Source organism: Eulemur rufifrons, chromosome 2 (assembly GCF_041146395.1).
Source record: "Eulemur rufifrons isolate Redbay chromosome 2, OSU_ERuf_1, whole genome shotgun sequence".
Taxonomy (NCBI): Eukaryota; Metazoa; Chordata; class Mammalia; order Primates; family Lemuridae; genus Eulemur; species Eulemur rufifrons.
Genome location: NC_090984.1, coordinates 116,294,513 through 116,312,114, shown reverse-complemented (window position 1 = coordinate 116,312,114; position 17,602 = coordinate 116,294,513). Strand labels below are relative to the sequence as shown.

Sequence of the window (17,602 nt, the reverse complement as noted above, 5' to 3'; positions counted from 1 at the left end):
TTGACCCAAGGCAGAATACCTGCGCCAGTGTGTGTGCCACATTCTCAGTTGTTTTTGAGCCAATAAAATGCCTACTCTCCTCCACACCGTCCTTGAGCAGCTAAAGACACTCATGGTGCCCCTACAGAAGTATTCTGCTTTGACCTGCTTCTAAGAGCGAAAGGTAGGTCATGTTGTGTTGTAGCAGAAAATGCAGAGTAACCCACTCCCCAACCACATTTTTGCCAGAGATCCCCTGGCTTCCACCCCAAGCACTTCCCCTCCCTGGGGAAGAACCCTTCTTTCCTAGGACTCAGGCTCAGTGACCTCCCAAGGAGGGGCTCTCAAGGAAGTTGAACTCAGACTGTGTCCCAGAAACTCTGTTTAGTGCATCTTCACGATATGAAAGAAGGCATACAATTATGTATATACTTTCAAAAATAATAATAATAAATGTACACCACTCAGATTTAACCGTTTACTCACCACTCAGATTAAACAATAGAACATTTGCTGTATCTTTTCTGTACCTATCTCTGACTTTATCCCCCTCACTAACCACAGACATAAATATTTTTCTAACTTTTCCATTTATCATTCCCTTGATTTTCTTTATAGTTTCATCCACTGAATACGTATTACCCAATCACTATGTTATTTAATTTCAAAAAACTGAAGAGCAAGTATAAACCCAGTGGTGTAAGGAAAACACAATACATATTGCCGTTATTGAGAAGGTTCCCATATTTACAAGTTTTGATCATCACTCCTTTATTAAGGAAGAAAGGGGCTGCCATGACTTCATTTTCACCCAGAAACAGAGAGTGGGTGGATAGTCACAAGTCTGGTTCTAAAGGCAGCAGACATTTATTCAAGAAAAGGATCTTGGCCAGCCATGGTGGCTCATGCCTATAATCCCAGCACTTTGGAGGCTGAGCTGGAAGGGTCACTTGAGTGCAAGAGTTGCAGGTTGCATCGAGCCGTGATGACGCCACCACACTCTAGCTGGGGAGATAGGGTGAGACCTTGTCTCAAAAAAAAAAAAAGAAATGAAAGAAAGAAAGGGATCTTAAATACTAAAGAGTAGGGTTTAAGCACCCCAAAATAGCCAGCTTACCTATGCTAAAAGAGAAGGGTGCTGGGAAGAGGGTAATGGCAGCAGCATAGTTCCTAAGTCAATCCAAGATAGATAGATCCAAAATAGATAGATCAATGAGGAGAACAAAACCAAAGACCCACTGACAATCTTTACAACAAAACTAGGTGACAAGGTAACCCCATGGACCAAATGGGAGAGGACAGGGATAAACTGCTGACAGCTACACACCCATGTGGTGTGAGCATCCATGCGGGAAGACACAAAGGAAGGCAGTTGAGTCTCTGACAGTCCTCAGGACAGAACTCCCAAAACATCCAGGGGTGCTCACTGAAACTGTGGTGGCCTAGTCTGAAAATAGCAAGAGGTGGTTCTTCAGGTGATATGATCCAACAGTGATGGAGCAGGTTGTAAAAACTAACAGGACAAAGGCTATCTTCCTGAAATCAATAAAGGAATTCCACAAGGGAAAAAAATGGAAACTCTGAATATCCACATCTCTGACTGACCTTTGAACCACACAAGTACAAAATAGACTCAGAGCAGCCCAGCCAAGGGTGAAAGATCTGAACAGAGTAAGGAAACATTGCATGAGCAACAGAGTTTGCAGTTCAAGCCCAGTCAAGGAAATGACCTACCAAAATAAAGGAAACAATATATTCATCAGTAGGAAATAACAGAATCCAAAGTCTTCATAACTTAACATTCATGATGTCCAGGATACATCTCAAACTTATCCAACATAAGAAGATCCAAGAAATGCAATACATTCTCAGAAAAAAAGTCTGTGTAGTCTGAACCTGAAATGACACAGATGTTGGAACTAACAGACAAGGATTTTAATACAATCACTAAAACTATCCTCAATGAAATAAAAACAAAACATGCTTTCAATGCACGAAATTCTCATCAGAAAAATGGGAAGTCTCAGCAGAAATATAATAATACAATGAGAATAAGATGAAAATTCTAGAACTGAAAAATACAATTTTGAAATAAAAAATTCACTTGTTGAGCTTAACAGCCAAATGGACGTGACAGAGGAAAGAGTATGTGACCTTGGAAATAAATCAATAGAAAGTATCCAAGGTGAAGAACAGAGAGAAAAAAAGATTGAAAAAAATATGAACAGGCTGGGCACAGTGGCTCACACCTGTAAACCTAGCACTCTGGGAGGCCAAGAGTTCAAGACCAGTTCAGGTGCAAGAGCGAGACCCCGTATCTTCAAACAATAGAAAAATTAGCCAGGCATGATGGCGTGTGCCTGTAGTCTCAGCTACTTGGGAGGCTGAGGCAGGAGGATCTCTCGAGCCCAGGAGTTTGAGGTTGCAGTGAGCTATGCTGATGCCACTGCACTCTATCTAGCCCAGGTGACAGAGCAAGACTGTCTCAAAAAAAAAAAAAAAAAAATGAATAGAGCTTCAGAGGTCTGTTAAATTATATCAAACAGTATGATGTATATGTAAGAAGAATACCAGAAGGAAAAGACAGAAAGAATAGGGCAGAAAAAAATATTTGAAGAAATAATAGCCAAAGATCACTCAGATTTGGCAAAAAGCAGAAGTAAATTTTCAGACCCAAAATGACAAACACTGAGCAGAATACCCAGAATCCATGCCAATAGAAGCCCACACAATACTCAAACTGTTGAAAGCCAAAGGAAAAGAGTATATCTTGAGACCAGCAAAATAATAATTTATATACATTTTCTGAACACATGACAATTAATGGCTGAAATTCTCTCTGATATCATGAGGGCCAGATGGAATTACATCTTTAAAATAGTCAAAGAAAAATCAGAATCATATATTCAGCAAAAATATTATTCAAGAATAAAAGCAAAATAAAGACACTTTCAGACAAAAGAAATCTAGAAAATTTGGTCACAAGCAGGGGCTACACTACAAAAAAAAAGGCTAGAGGAAGCATTTTAGGCTGAACAGAATAGAAATTTGAATCCTCAGGAAAAAAATGAAGCACATCAGAAATGGTATGTATCTTGGTAAAAAATGACAAGATTTTAAAACTTATATGGAGAGCAAAGGACTTAAAATAGATGAAACGATTTCAAAAAATAAGAACTAACTTCTTACTAACTGTAAAAAGACTTACAGTAATAAAGACAGTATGTCACTGACATAAGGACAGATGAATAAACACGATAGAGTCCACCAATAGACCCACACATATATGGGTGACTGATTTTCAACATGGGTACCAAGATAATTCAATAGAGACAAGACAGCTTTTACAACAAATGGTGCTGGAACAACTTGATATTATATATGGAAATAATGAACCTCAAATCTTACCTCACACCATACATAAAAATTAACTCAAAAATGTTCATAGATGTAAATAGAGATAAAACTATTAAACGTCTAGAAGAAAGCATTGAAGAAAACCTTTGTGACATTGGGTTAAACAAAGATTTCTTAAACAAGATGCCAAAAACACAAATGATACAAGAAAATATTGATAAAATGGACTTCGTGATTGAAAAGTTTTGCTTCTCAAAAATCGCAGTTGAGAAAAAAACAAAGATAAGCCACAGGTTGGAAGTAAAATTTTTCGAGACAAAGCAGTGATATATCAGAATACATAAAGAATTCTTACAACTCAATAAAAACAAGACAAAAAAATCCAGTAAAAATAGACAAAAGATTGGAACAGACATTTCCCAAAAGAAGATATACAAATGGTCAACAAGCACATGAAAAGATGTTCAGCATCACTAGTCCTCAGAAAAATGCTGACTAAAACCACAAGATACCACCACCCTGATTGAGTGACTAAAGTTAAACAGACTGTCAATACCAAGTGTTGGTGAGGATGTGAATCAATTACAACTCTCTCCTACACTGCTGGTGGGAATGTAAAATTTTACAGCCGCTTTGCAAGCCAGTACGGCAATACCTTATAACATTACATATTCATTTACTATACTATCAAGCAATTCCACTCCTAAGTATTCAACCTCGAGAAATAAAAACATAAGTCCACATGAAAACATGTATGCAAATATTCATCAGTGTTATTCAGAATGGCCAAAACTGGAAATAATCCAAATGTCTATCATAAACAAATTGTAAGATACACATGATGGGGACTATTACAGAGTAATAAAAAGAAACAAAATATTAATAAACCAAACAACATGAATGACTCTCAAAAATATTATGCTAAATAAAAGAAGCCAAACAGAAAAGACCATATACCGAATGATTCCATTTATTTGAAATTCTATAAAAGCCAACACTATAATAATGAAAAGAAGATCAATGTCTGCCTGCGGCTAGGGGTAGAAGAAGAGACCAAGCACAAAGGGCAAAAGGAATTAATGTAAAGATACTGTTCTTTATCTTTACTGTGGTAGTAGTTACATATGTGTGTATATATATACCTAGCAAAATTCATCAATCTGTGCTTTAAAAATAAGTGAATTTTATTATATGTAACTATTTCCATAAAAAACAAAAAGTGGACAAAATAACATGTATTCTAATATGTAGGTACTTGGGCATGTCTACATTAGCAAACATAATGATGTAGTCAGGTACTTGTACTTATTTATAACGAGTAAATTAAATTCATGAAAAATAAGGTAATATTTAACTGAATGCTGTTGACTTTTTATTTATATTTGACATTTCAAATTAAGGGCAAATAAATATATTTCTATATACATGCAGAATCACCATGAATAGGCTAGTTCACATGTAGACTAACAAAGGTATATTGTGTGGATAACACTAAAAAAATTCAAAAGAAATGAAGAAAGAGATTTTTAAAACATTTAATGGAAAGTGATCTATACAGAAGACTAGCAAAAAAGACCCACCATATGTATGATAGGAATTTCAAGGAAAAATGCCAAATAATGGAACAAAACAAATATTAAAACTCTATTTCCAGAAACTATATTTCCTAAAATAAAAGATATCTTGAAATAACATATTGAAAGGACACACTGCAATCATTTCAGCATGGCCAAACAGAATCATATTGTAATTAAAAATACTTTAAAGAAAAATAAAAATTCATTTGGGCAACCAGGCAAAAAGACTAAACCACTGATAAGAGAAAGAAAACAAGACTGTCATCAGACTTTCCACCAATTTTTAATGCCAAAAGAAAATGATATAACAAATTTAAGATGCATACCCAAGTAAGGGAAATACAAGCCAAGGATTTTACATCTACCTAAATTGACCTTCAAGTTCAAAGCTGCAAACAAACTATTATAAACTTGCCAAAACTCAGGGAATATTGATCCTGTGAGTCCTTCCTAATGCATCTATTAAAACAGGAGATTCAGACAACCAAAGAGATGGAGAGACAGCAAGATAAGAATGAGTGATGAGTATTAAATATAAAGGTACCTGTAGAACAAAGCTGCACCATGTTTATAAGGGACAGAAAATATTAATAGTAGATGTAGTATAATTATCAAAAATTGAGGGGCGGCCGGGCGCAGTGGCTCACACCTGTAATCCTAAGCACTCTGGGAGGCCGAGGCGGGTGGATCGCTCAAGGTCAGGAGTTCGAGACCAGCCCGAGCAAGAGCAAGACCCCGTCTCTACTAAAAATAAAAATAAATAAAAAATTAAAAAAAAATAATCGAGGGGCATGGGAAGTAAGGAGTGCATATGGATATGATTGACTAATAGGTATTAATTGTAAATAAAATGATATTATTTTATATTAGATACTGGGATAGAAGGGGAGGAGGGAGAAAAAGGGCTTATAAACTAATTCCAATATTGTTCAATGTAGGGAACCAATTAGTTCAAAAAAAAAGTGGACTAGTGGTATTATATAGAGGTATTAGTATAAAGTTAACCAATAGAACAAATGAGCAAATAAAACCCATTGCATAATGAAAGAACTCAGATATAAAAGGCATAAAAATAAAACAATATGATTGAACTGAGGCCAAACATATTAATCATATCAATAGATGTAAATGGGCTTAACTCACCTATTGAAAGAAAAGGATTTTCAGATTGGCTAATAAAGCAAAATCCAACACTATGCAGAATACAAGAGATACACCTAAAACAAAGAGATTCAAAAGAATTAAAAATAAAAGGATGGAAAAAGATATATCAGGCAAACACAAATAAAAAGAAAACAGGAGTCATAATCTTGATAGCTGACAAGGTGGAATTCAGACCAAAAAGCATTAAAATAGTTAAATTTATAAAGCTGCAAGCTCCAACTCACAATGAAGGTATTAGTTATTAATATTTATGCATCCAGTAACAGTAATAACATCTATTAAGCAGCAACCTACAGAAGATATAAGGAGAAATAGAAACACACTAATAATAGGAGACTTTAACATACTTCTCACAATCCAAGATCAAGTATACTAAAGATTAATAAAGACATAGAACACCTAAACAACATAAATAAGGTAGATCTTATACATCAAACTCCGATATTATTTTATCAATAACTTCTTTCAAGTACACACAGAAAATTCACAAAAACTGACTACATCTTAGGACACAGAGAAAACCTCGAAGTGCTAAAGAATAGAAATAATATAAATAGCATCCTCAAACCATAATGCAATAAAATAAGAAATCAATAACAAAATAAAAAAAACAAAGATGCCCTTCCACATGGAAATTTACACACTTTTAAACAACTCTTAGGTCAAAGGCAAAAAAAAATTCAATTATAGAAGTTCTTGAAAATAATAATAAAGCCTGATACTATCAGAATCTGTAGGCTACAACTAAAGGAAATGTCAAAGAAAAATATAATCAGGAATTAACAATGAAAACTGAAATTAATTTAGAACCCCCCAGAAATAGAATTAATAAATAAATCTAAAAACTAGTTCCTTGGAAAAGAAATTAACAAAATAGACAAACCACTAGCTAACGCAATTTTTTTAAAGGGGGAGAGGGAGAAAACACAAATATACAACATTAAATATAGTCATCCTTCGTATCCATGGAGGATTGGTCCCAAGATACCCCATCCCTGCAGGTACTAAAATCCTCAGACACTCAAGTCCCTTATATAAAATGATATGGTATTTACATATAACCTACACACCCTCCCATATACTTTAAATTATCTCTAGACTACTTATAATACCTAATACAATGCAAATGCTATGTAAATAGTTGTTATACTATATTGTATTTTTATTTTTATTTCTATTATTTTTATGTTATATTGTTTTTTATTAGGTCTTTTTACAAATATTTTTGATCTGTGGTTAGTTCAATATGTGAATGCAGATGCCACAGATACAGAGGGTTGACTTTACATAATGTCTGAAATGACAAGCAGAAAATAAACATCAAAACAGAGGAATTTTTTAAATTTCTAAAAGACTCCTTTATATAATTATATGCAAACAATCTGAAAACTTAGATGAAATGCATAATTTTTTAGAGAAATAAAACTTACCAAATTGACCCCAGTAGAAACAGAAAGTCTAAATAGAATAAGTGTCATAGAACAAACAAACAGTACCACTACCAAAAAAAAAAACAAAAAAAAAAACCAGCACCAGGCCAGATAGTTTCACAGGGGATCTCTAACAAAATTTTAAAGATCAGATAACTCCAGTGCTACATTAATTATTCCAGAGCATAGAAAAAGAAGGAAAACTTCCAAACTCACTTTACATAGTGAGTATAACCTTGTTCCAGATCCTGGTTAGAATTACTCCCAACTCTACCCACCCCCACCAAAAAACCTATAGGCCAATCTAACTTATCAATATCAATGTAAAAACTTTGACACCTATTGCAATAATACTGAATAAAGTCTTCTTCACCTTTAAAAAAAATTTGTAAGTAAAACATGAGAAAATCTAATTCAGCATATTAATAAAGCTAATAGAAGAAGCTATATGGTCTCCACAGATGCAGATAATGAGCATGGCTCAATACTCATTCAGGTTAAAAGATAAAATTTAATAAGGTTTGTAGTGGGTTGAACTTTGTCCCCCAAAAAGATGTGTTCAAGTCATAACCCCTTAGTTGCAAATGTGACCTTATTTGGAAATAGGGTTTTCATAGAGGCAAAAAATTTATGAGGTCATACTGTATTAAGGTGGGCTCTAAATTCAATGACTGGTGTTTATAAGAGAGAGGAGAGGGAGGTTTGGATACAGAGACACAGGCTCTGTATAGATAGAAGCAGAGACGGGAGTGATACAGCTACAAGCCAAGACATGCCAAGGATTGCCGGCCACTAACAGAAGCTAGGAGAGAAGCAAGGAAGGATTCTTTCCTAGAGCCTGCAAAGAGAGCATGGCTCTGCCAACATCTTGATTTCAGACTTCTAGCATCTGGAATCGTGAGAATAAACTCCCATTGTTTTAAGCCACCCAGTTTGCAGTAGTTTGCCGCAACCGCCCTAGAAAACTATTACAGGGTTAAACAAAGTCCTACATCTTTCAACTGCACAGATAGAGGATGAAGGAAAACAGGCTTACAGCTATTCCTATGGAAAAGATCTGGCCATTTTAGGAGGCCAGCAGGTTGATGTTATACAAAGATATTATATATTTACATCTTGAAACAGATTCCTGTACTCTGCATTAGAGAGGGTACATAGGAGGTATTGAGTCCTTTTGCGAGTACTACATTTTAAGGAAGACCTAAGGAAGAGCTGGAATGCATTTTTAAATGGTGAGATAGGCTGGGCCTGGTGGCTCACACCTATAATTCCAGCACTATGGGAGGCCAAGGTGGGAGGAGGATCTCTTGAGGCCAGGAGTTCAACACCAGCCTGGGCAACATAGCAAGAGCTCACCTCTACAAAAAAATTTTAAACCTAGCTGGGGTGGCTGATGTCTGTAATCCTAGCACTCCGGGAGGCCGAGGCAGGTGGATCGTTTGAGCTCAGAAGTTCGAGACCAGCCTGAGCAATAGCAAGACCCCGTCTCTACTAAAAAAATAGAAAGAAATTAGCTGGACAACTAAAAATATACAGAAAAAATTAGCTGGGCATGGTGGCGAATGCCTGTAGTCCCAGCTACTCGGAAGGCTGAGGCAGGAGCCCAGGAGTTTGAGGTCGCTGTGAGCTAGGCTGACGCCACAGCACTCTAGCCTGGGCAACAGAGTGAAACTCTGTTTCAAAAAAAAAAAAAAACCAGCTGGGTATGGTGGTGCATACCTGTGATCTGTAGTCCCAGCTACCTGTGAGGCTGAGGAAGGAGGATCCCTTGAGCCCAGGAGTTCAAGGCGACAGTGCACTATGACGGTGCCACTGCACTCCAGCCTGGGCGACAGAGCAAGATCCTGTCTCTAAAATAATAAGTAAATAAAAATAAAATAAAATGGTGATGTAAAATAGAAAGTAGATGGAAATTTAGTCATATTATCATTGAACATTTTTGAGCAATTACTCTACATATATGGTATACATTTTAACATCTAGGAAGAAGAGCTCACTCTACTCCCAAAGAGGTAAAGCTCTAATATGGGTCAAAGGTAATGGGAAGTTACTGAAGTGTTTTAAAGAGGAGAATGTCATGACTGTCTGGTATTTTAGATAGATCTTTCAGGCAGCTACAGGAGGATAGATCTGATGGAGACAAAAGCAAACACGGAGGTAAATTAAAAGGCTGCTATGATAGAGAGAGGGTAAGGCCCCTAATTAGGATTGTGACGGTAAGAATAAGCAGTTCTGGCTTCAGCAGCACATACGCTAAAAACATTGAAATGATACACAGATAGCATGAACCCTACGCAAGGGTGACACAAAATTCGTGAAGCATTCTGCATTAAAAAAAAAAAGAAGAAGAAGAAACAAGAAGTGAGATATTTGAGGAACATTTAAGAGATAAAACCAGAGTACTAATATAACAATTGTCTCTCAAAGCTATTATGAGAACGTACTAAGCTAATATATACCAAAGTGCCTAGCACACAGAAGGCACAAATAGTAAATATCTAAACTCTCCTTCCTGGAGAGCTTAAGATTCAAATATATATAACTAACATTCTAAACTGTTTATGATTTCCACTTCTGAGGCAAGCTCATTTATTCTTAAAATAAAAATAAAATTACATATACATAAATATACATGCATATACACACATGTGCATGTATATATACATCAATGTTATGTATACACATATACATCCTTTTAATTTTATTCTAGTGTCAGACCAAAGCTCTGAGACTTAAGAAAAGTAAAGATATCCTGAAATGCTGAACACTCTCTCCAATTTCTATCCCTCATCGAATATTAAATGAAACTCAGATGATAAACTATATGCTGTTTTAGAACATTGTTCTTAAAAAGTCCAGAAGGACAAAAAAATAAGACAGAAATAGAATATATGGATTGAAAGTAGCTAAAAGTTCTAAATGAAATGGTTGAGTTTTCCATGGTACAGAAAGCTAGCTTATTGATTAAGAATACATTTTTGCTTAATGTAGTTTTTAATGCAGGAAACATTTCATTTCTAAGCCAATATATGTATTCATTTATGCAGAGCTACCCATATCTTTTCAAAATATAATAAATAAATGCATATGAATTTCCAACATAGTAATACTGCAAAACAAGACTCCCAACTTAAAGCTTATTTATTGGTTGAGTAATCAATACATAAAACTTGAACAGGATCCAAGTAAAACCACAGCCTGAAGAGTCCCTAGCTTCAGATTTATTGCCACTTTATCTTTTAAAAAAAAACCATTGGCTGTGTGCTGAAATTGCCTACCAATTAGCAGTCATAATTATTGTGCCAAATACAGTAAAAGGAAAATTTAGAGAGAACCAAAACCACAAAGAATGTTCGGAAAATGCATAACTTGTTATATAAATATTATAACATTTGATTTAGCAAGTATATTTTAAGTACTTTTGACAACTGTAGTATTATTTACCTGTAAATCCATTTTAAAAGCATGCATTTTGTGCAATGTTTACATTGTATAGAATGCAGAACTTGACATTAACAAAAGTATAATATCTTCAAATTAACAGATATCCAAACACTTGATTATGTAATCCTTTCTTATAAGACATTTTATATAATCCTTTCTTATAAGACATTTCATCCACCTTCAATCATTTTTACTTATTCAAAAAACTATTTTTGTGCAAACAGTGTGCACTAGACAATGGGTTGCATGCTGGAGACACAGAGATGAACACGATACAATCCACACACAAAGTAAATTAGGGCAATTAACAGAAATTATTGACATTATTGAAATATAATGTAAGCATACAAGTAGGACATACAGGGGGAAAACTGGCAATCAGGCAGGGCTTCCAGGCTAAACATGGAGCGATAGATAAGTAGGCATTAGACAGGCAAAGAAGGGAGGCATGGAAGGAAAGAAAGCATTTCAGGTGAAAAGAACATGGTGCATTGGAGGAACTGAAAAAATAGTCCATTGAAACTAGATCAAAGAAATAGAGCAGAGGTTGAGGTGATGGGCTAGAATCAGCAGGGCTTGGTGATATGTTGAATAGTTCTGACAGAGAGTAGGAGAAGTTTAGGAAGACTCCCAATTTTTTGACTTCGGGTAATGGAGAAATGGTGGTACCATTCACTGAAATGACTAATATGAAAATAAGTACAAGTTTGGGACAGAAGACAATGAGTCTGCGTTTATGGTACAAACAAGATGCCTGGATAGAGATAGAAGCCTGTAGTTCCAGAACATATCTGGTCTGGCAAACTGTATGTGGGAGTCATCCACAGAGAGGTGATAAATAATATTATGCGAGTAAATATGGTCAAGAGTCTGTTGGATTAAAAAAAAGAAGATGACAAATGACAGAATCCTATGTAAACCTAATATTTAAAGAGCAGAAGAAGAAGACAGCCCTAAGAAAAAATCTGAGCGGGAACAGCCAGAAAAGAAAGAAGGAAATAAGAGTTTTAAATTAGAAATGCTGCAACTAGTGTCAGATGATATGGAGAAGTCACATAAAACAAAGGCGAAAAACCATTGCTCTTTTTGCAACCACGAATATGGTTAACAACAACGTTCTAATTTTTGCACATATGAGTAAAATAAGAGTTTTCTCTGTAAGAAGTTAGCAATACTGTTCTGCAAAGATTTCTAAGTGACTGCAGATTTCAGAGTTATTGAAAGAAGAAGTAATTTTCCAATTTAGTAATGTTACCATATAATGTAAAAAAATAAAGAAAACTATCTACTGATCTCTTCAAACATGGCCCTTAAATATGCATGGGAGGGGGCAAATTCAACTTCAAATCACAGTGCTAATTAGCTATACTCTTTTATTTTTTTTTTTTGAGAGAGAGTCTCACTCTGTTGCCCGGGCTAGAGTGCCATGGCATTAGCCTAGCTCACAGCAACCTCAAATTCTTGGGCTCAAGCGATCCTTCTGTCTCAGCCTCCCGAGTAGCTGGGAGTTCAAATTAACTCCTGTAGGCATGCACCACCAAGCCCGGCTAATTTTTTCTATATATGTACATATATTTTTTTTTAGTTGTCCAGCTAATTTCTTTCTATTTTTAGTAGAGACGGGGTCTCACTCTTGCTCAGGCTGGTCTCAACTCCTGACCTCGAGCGATCCTCCAGCCTCGGCCTCCCAGAGTGCTAGGATTACAGGCATGAGCCACCGCGCCCGCCCTAGCTATACTCTTTGCCCCGGCTAAAGTGAGTGCCGTGGCGTCAGCCTAGCTCGCAGCAACCTCAAACTCCTGGGCTTAAGCAATCCTACTGCCTCAGCCTCCCGGGTAGCTGGGACTACAGGTATGCGCCACCATGCCCGGCTAATTTTTTCTATATATATTTTTAGTTGTCCAGCTAATTTCTTTCTATTTTTAGTAGAGATGGGGCCTCGCTCTTGTTCAGGGTGGTCTTGAACTCCTGACCTCGAGCTATCCTCCCGCCTCGGCCTCCCAGAGTGCTAGGATTACAAGTGTGAGCCACCTCACCCGCCCTAGCTATACTCTTAAAAGTGTTTGCCTCTGATGTAATCATAAAGATTTTTAGTTACTGAGATAAAGATCTTGAGTAGGGTAAATACGTTAAAAATAGTATACATTCACATTGCTACACTTAGCTATTTTGAGCTTATATTCAAATTATCAACAGGTTAATTTCCAAATTTGACAACCATTTTTATAGATATTTATGTCAGGGATTTATGTTTATCAGCTGCTGCACTGTCATCATAATACAAAAGGTGATGGATAGGCAGTTCATGCCTTAGAAATGTTCTGTTTAGGTGATCAGTCAGTGCCTTGCTGGCCATACCAAGTCAAAGAGAGGCCGTGCTGGAATCCCCTCCCACCCAAAATGGGTTAAGCTGATTGCAGTAGAGGAGGCCTGGAGACGAGGGAAGGAGAATAAAAACTAGTCCAATAGCCCATGCCCCATTTAAATAATATCAAGGCTCCTTTTTTTTCTGGCTACACTCAGGGAAACTAGATCCAACTATATAATTATCCTCATTTTGGCAGCAAGCACAAGGTTTCATATTTGATGATGATGATGATAATAATAGCTAACATTTATTGACTCCTCATTATGTGCCAGGATTCTGTGCTAAGCACTTTTCATGGATCACCTCATTTAATCTTCACAACAAATATTACTATTCCCATTTTATAGATGATGCAGTCAGGGCTTAGAGAAGTGAAGTTAACTTATCCAAGGTCACAGAGCTCACAGGGAGCACAGCCAGGATTCAAACCCAGGCAGCAGTCTAATTCTAGAACCCCAACTCTTAACGTCTGCTGTTACCAAAAGCAGAGCTTATTTTGAAAGAACACACCCAAAGTACTCCGATTGTTCAATTTTAACACTTAGAAGACAGAGAAAGTTTGGCGTGGGGGAGTTGAACGCCTCTTTAGAATTCCAAATTTTAAAAAACTGTAAATTCTTACTTTTATCATTCTTGCTTCTATATCAGCTACATAAACATTTTCACTACAGTGAACTTTATGAGAAAAAGAAGCATTTGGAGGAAAAAAAAATTAACTCTTATGCAATCACCTGAGAAATTGCTAGGAAGCTTTCACCTCCTGTTATGAGGCCCTGCAGGTAGCACAAAAAAAAACCAGACTGAATACTTTAAAACGGGCTCCAAACTGCATTTTTGCTAAAACTAGCCTCTCTCTCATCACTATTACTTATGTCACGAAAGAAAAAGCCACTACCTAAAAATTAAAATCATTTTTCTTATCTCTATGATATATAACACTTCAAAGGTAAGTCACATAACCTGTTTGGGTTAAAATGCGAGTACTTTCTCTTGCTGGTTCAACCAAACTTTGTCCACCTCCTTTACCAGTGAAACCTTTACCTACATCAAGAAACTCCAAGAAAAAGAGTAATAAAAATAACATTTTGACATTATATTAAGCTTAATTCTCCCCCTTGGGTCCTTTGGAAAGTGGTACCGTGCACACTCCTGAATGCAGAGGAGAAATGAACTTTCCTGTCCTCTTCTTACTTCATAGTCTTCACATTCAGTAGAAGAGAAAAAAAATCCCCTGGCCCTCCCTTCTTGTGCTCCTTTCTCCTAGCCACATTCCTACAAAGTCCAAGGATAAAATACCACCAATCTGCAACATCTCTTTATTACAAAGTATTTATCCTTCACAAACTTCAACTATGCAGCCTTTCATGTTTTGCTCTATTTTCAGTACATAATGTGCACTAGAGTGGCAGTCTTCTCATGTTAGTGCATCTAAGAGAAAAAGAAAAGAGATTCCTAACTTACCTTCAGTCTAAAAAAAGATACCTGAAAACACTCAAAGCATCCTTATCCTTTTCACAGCCTGCTCCTATTTACCTCCTTTGCCCTCCAAAACCCTTAGGACTAAACAAAGACAGCTACTACTGTTATTCCTTATTTTATGGATGGAAACTCTGAGGCACAAAACTATTAAGTTAATTGCCCAATGTCTCACAGTTAATCAGAAGGGCATACAAAGCTCAAGTCCACATGTTCTACCTCCAAAGATGGTGTCCTTTCCATCCTCTATAGACAAAATAAAATTGTTGTACAAACAAGTCTAAAATAGCACTACACCACCAAGTCCACATCTAGATTTTATTCATCCTGGCATTCACTGCCCAGGAAAGAGACAAGACAAAGCATCCGGTGCATCTCAAAATGTAACAAGAAAGAGAGAACACAGGAAGAGGACTGTAATACTCATTGGCTTTAACCTGAAATTACTTACGTAATATGTAACTATAAAATCAAATGACAGGTGGTGTCTTTTCTTTAACAACCATACTGTAACAAAAACCACTTGATTTTATTGTAATGTCAGGGTGTGACATCCTCAAGTGGGAAGTTCTACACTGATTCCAACTTTATTACCATTACTCAGAATAGAATGCATCCAATTTTTCTGAAAGGCTCTGTAGAAGCAAAATTTAATCTTAAGGGTATATTTAAATTTTGGAAACATGCAAAAAAATCACAAGAGAGCTTTCTAACTATTTAGATAAGATGGACTATTTAAGTAGGAAATACTTGTCAGTATCACATTTATTGAGTAAATTCTATGTGCTAGGCTCACTGCTAAACCTTTTCATGTGTGTTCTTTCATTTATAGTCACAACAACCCCATCAGCATTATTAACCCAGGTTTACAGATGAGGAAATAAAGTTCAAAGAGGTCAATTATCTTGCTCAAGGTCAAACAGTGGCAGAACTTGGATTCCAACTCAGATCTTCCAGAATCCATAAAACATTGTAAAGAAGTACAAGCACTGGAGGGTAGGTGAGCATACACAGTCTCTAATGAACCATCAGTCTGGGAATTCTGTGAGTCTTCAGTTTATTCAATCTATCCAGTGAGTAAGTGACATACTGCATTTTATATACAGGATACTGCCAACAAATAACTGCTTTGTGTGTCTCATAAATGGCTTTAACAGCCATTCCAAAAAAGAATTAGAAAGGCAACATTATTAATATAAGTATGTACTGCTTTGGAAGATCCAAGTCATTTCGATGAATAAGTGCTGGTATATTTGTTACAAATTCAAACTCATTGCTTAACAAAAACATCATTTATTTACAATCAAAAGTTTAAACTGCTGGATCCCTCAAGCCCTTCAAGTGCACTCAGAAAAAGGTTCCACATTAATCAACCTACCAAGCACATACTGAAGGCCTCCTAGTGCACACCGCACCAAGACAGGCTATAGGGACCACGTTAGAAACTTCCTCCGTCCACAAGGAGTTAGCAGGTTGTTTCCAACCAAGCACACAGGCAATCATTACAGGGACAACCCAAATCCTCTCGTGCTATTTGCCATAGTTTGTGCGAGGTGCCCTACAAGGAAGTCTGCTCTTGGGAAGAACGATTAGATCAATTAGGTCATTTTCCCACAGCCCCTTTCACTTTCTTGTAAGCTCTGCATGGCTGTGGTTAGTTTTAGCATCAGTGTTGGCATCAGTGAGTTAATTTTCCTCCTACTGGCTCCAGAATTCTGCCTGGCTCCCTGCTCCCTCCCCCTGGCCTCCCTTTTGGCCTCTTCAACCCGAAGTGGAAACTGCAGACTCGAACTCCCCTATGGCTCCAGCACCATGAACTGGGCATGCGCAGAAGACCGGGCAGGCTTTGGTTGCAACTGACAGTTCCCCGCCCCTGATTTGCCGCTGCCCCCCTTCCCCCACTCCGACAAGAGATACTGAAATGTTTATCTGAAAGATACGAGGCCTCTTTTTCCCGAGAATGACCCCATTTTCATTTCATTTCGCAGGGTCTTGCAGTCTTGCGAAACCCCACCACCAGCCGAAGGAAGACCGCATTATTTCTCAGCACCGGGGACAGCGCCGCGTTGCCATTAACGTCCACCCTCCCCCACCTTCTCCTCCACCCTCCACCCCCCCACCCGCCCCAACCTCAGCCCCCACCCCCGCACCAGCACAATGCCAAGGTCTCCCAGCAGCCGCAAACGCCGCAACTGCAATAGCTCCCAGCCGAGGCCGGGCCGGATGCCGGGCCGGCTGCTACTTACACTGCTCCGCTTTGGTGGACATGGTGCTGTCCAGATGGAAAGGCTTTGCCCCAAAATCTGTGTCGTGTGAGCTCCCTCGCTCCGCCAGCGATGTTGCGAGGAAAAGAGCGCATACCCCCCACCCCCCACCCCCTCGCTTTCCCCCTCCCTTAGGCCCGTGTCGCTACCATTCGGACAAAACGCACATCAAATTGCAGAATTCGGTCCCGGAAGGTTAGGAAATCGCCCCCGGAGAAATGGGTGGGATTTAATAGGCGGCCAAAGGCTTCCTGTCCGTCCCCTCCTGGAGCTGCCCGCGCTGATGTGGGCGGGGAGACCGAAAGGAGAGAGCGGGCTGCGGCTCCTGGTGAAATGGGAAAATGGGCTCGACCGGGGGAGGAGTATTTCCATTCATAAGGCGCACGGAGGGGACGGGTGTTTCCCAGAGAAAAGCCTCTTAAAGTGCCGGAGTCCCCGACCATTTGGATCTCCCATTGGCGTTCTCCGGGCCTGTAAATCCTGCTCCCGGAGCAGCCCCCAGCGCCTCAGCGGGGTGACCGGAGAGGGACACAGGTGCGTCCA

At 37.9% G+C, this 17,602-nt stretch overlaps 1 protein-coding gene across 2 annotated transcripts in view; it reads right to left on the bottom strand.

Moving 5' to 3' along the window:
- Positions 1–17,154, bottom strand: part of UNC79 (unc-79 homolog, NALCN channel complex subunit) — a 221,942-nt gene extending 204,788 nt beyond the window's left edge. For both annotated transcript variants that reach the window (XM_069465253.1, XM_069465254.1), the window contains exon 1: positions 17,042–17,154. In XM_069465253.1, the coding sequence (XP_069321354.1) occupies positions 17,042–17,063 (22 nt within the window). In that variant the 5' untranslated portion in view covers positions 17,064–17,154. The remainder of the gene's footprint in view (positions 1–17,041) is intronic.
- Between the last annotated feature and the right edge of the window lie 448 nt (positions 17,155–17,602).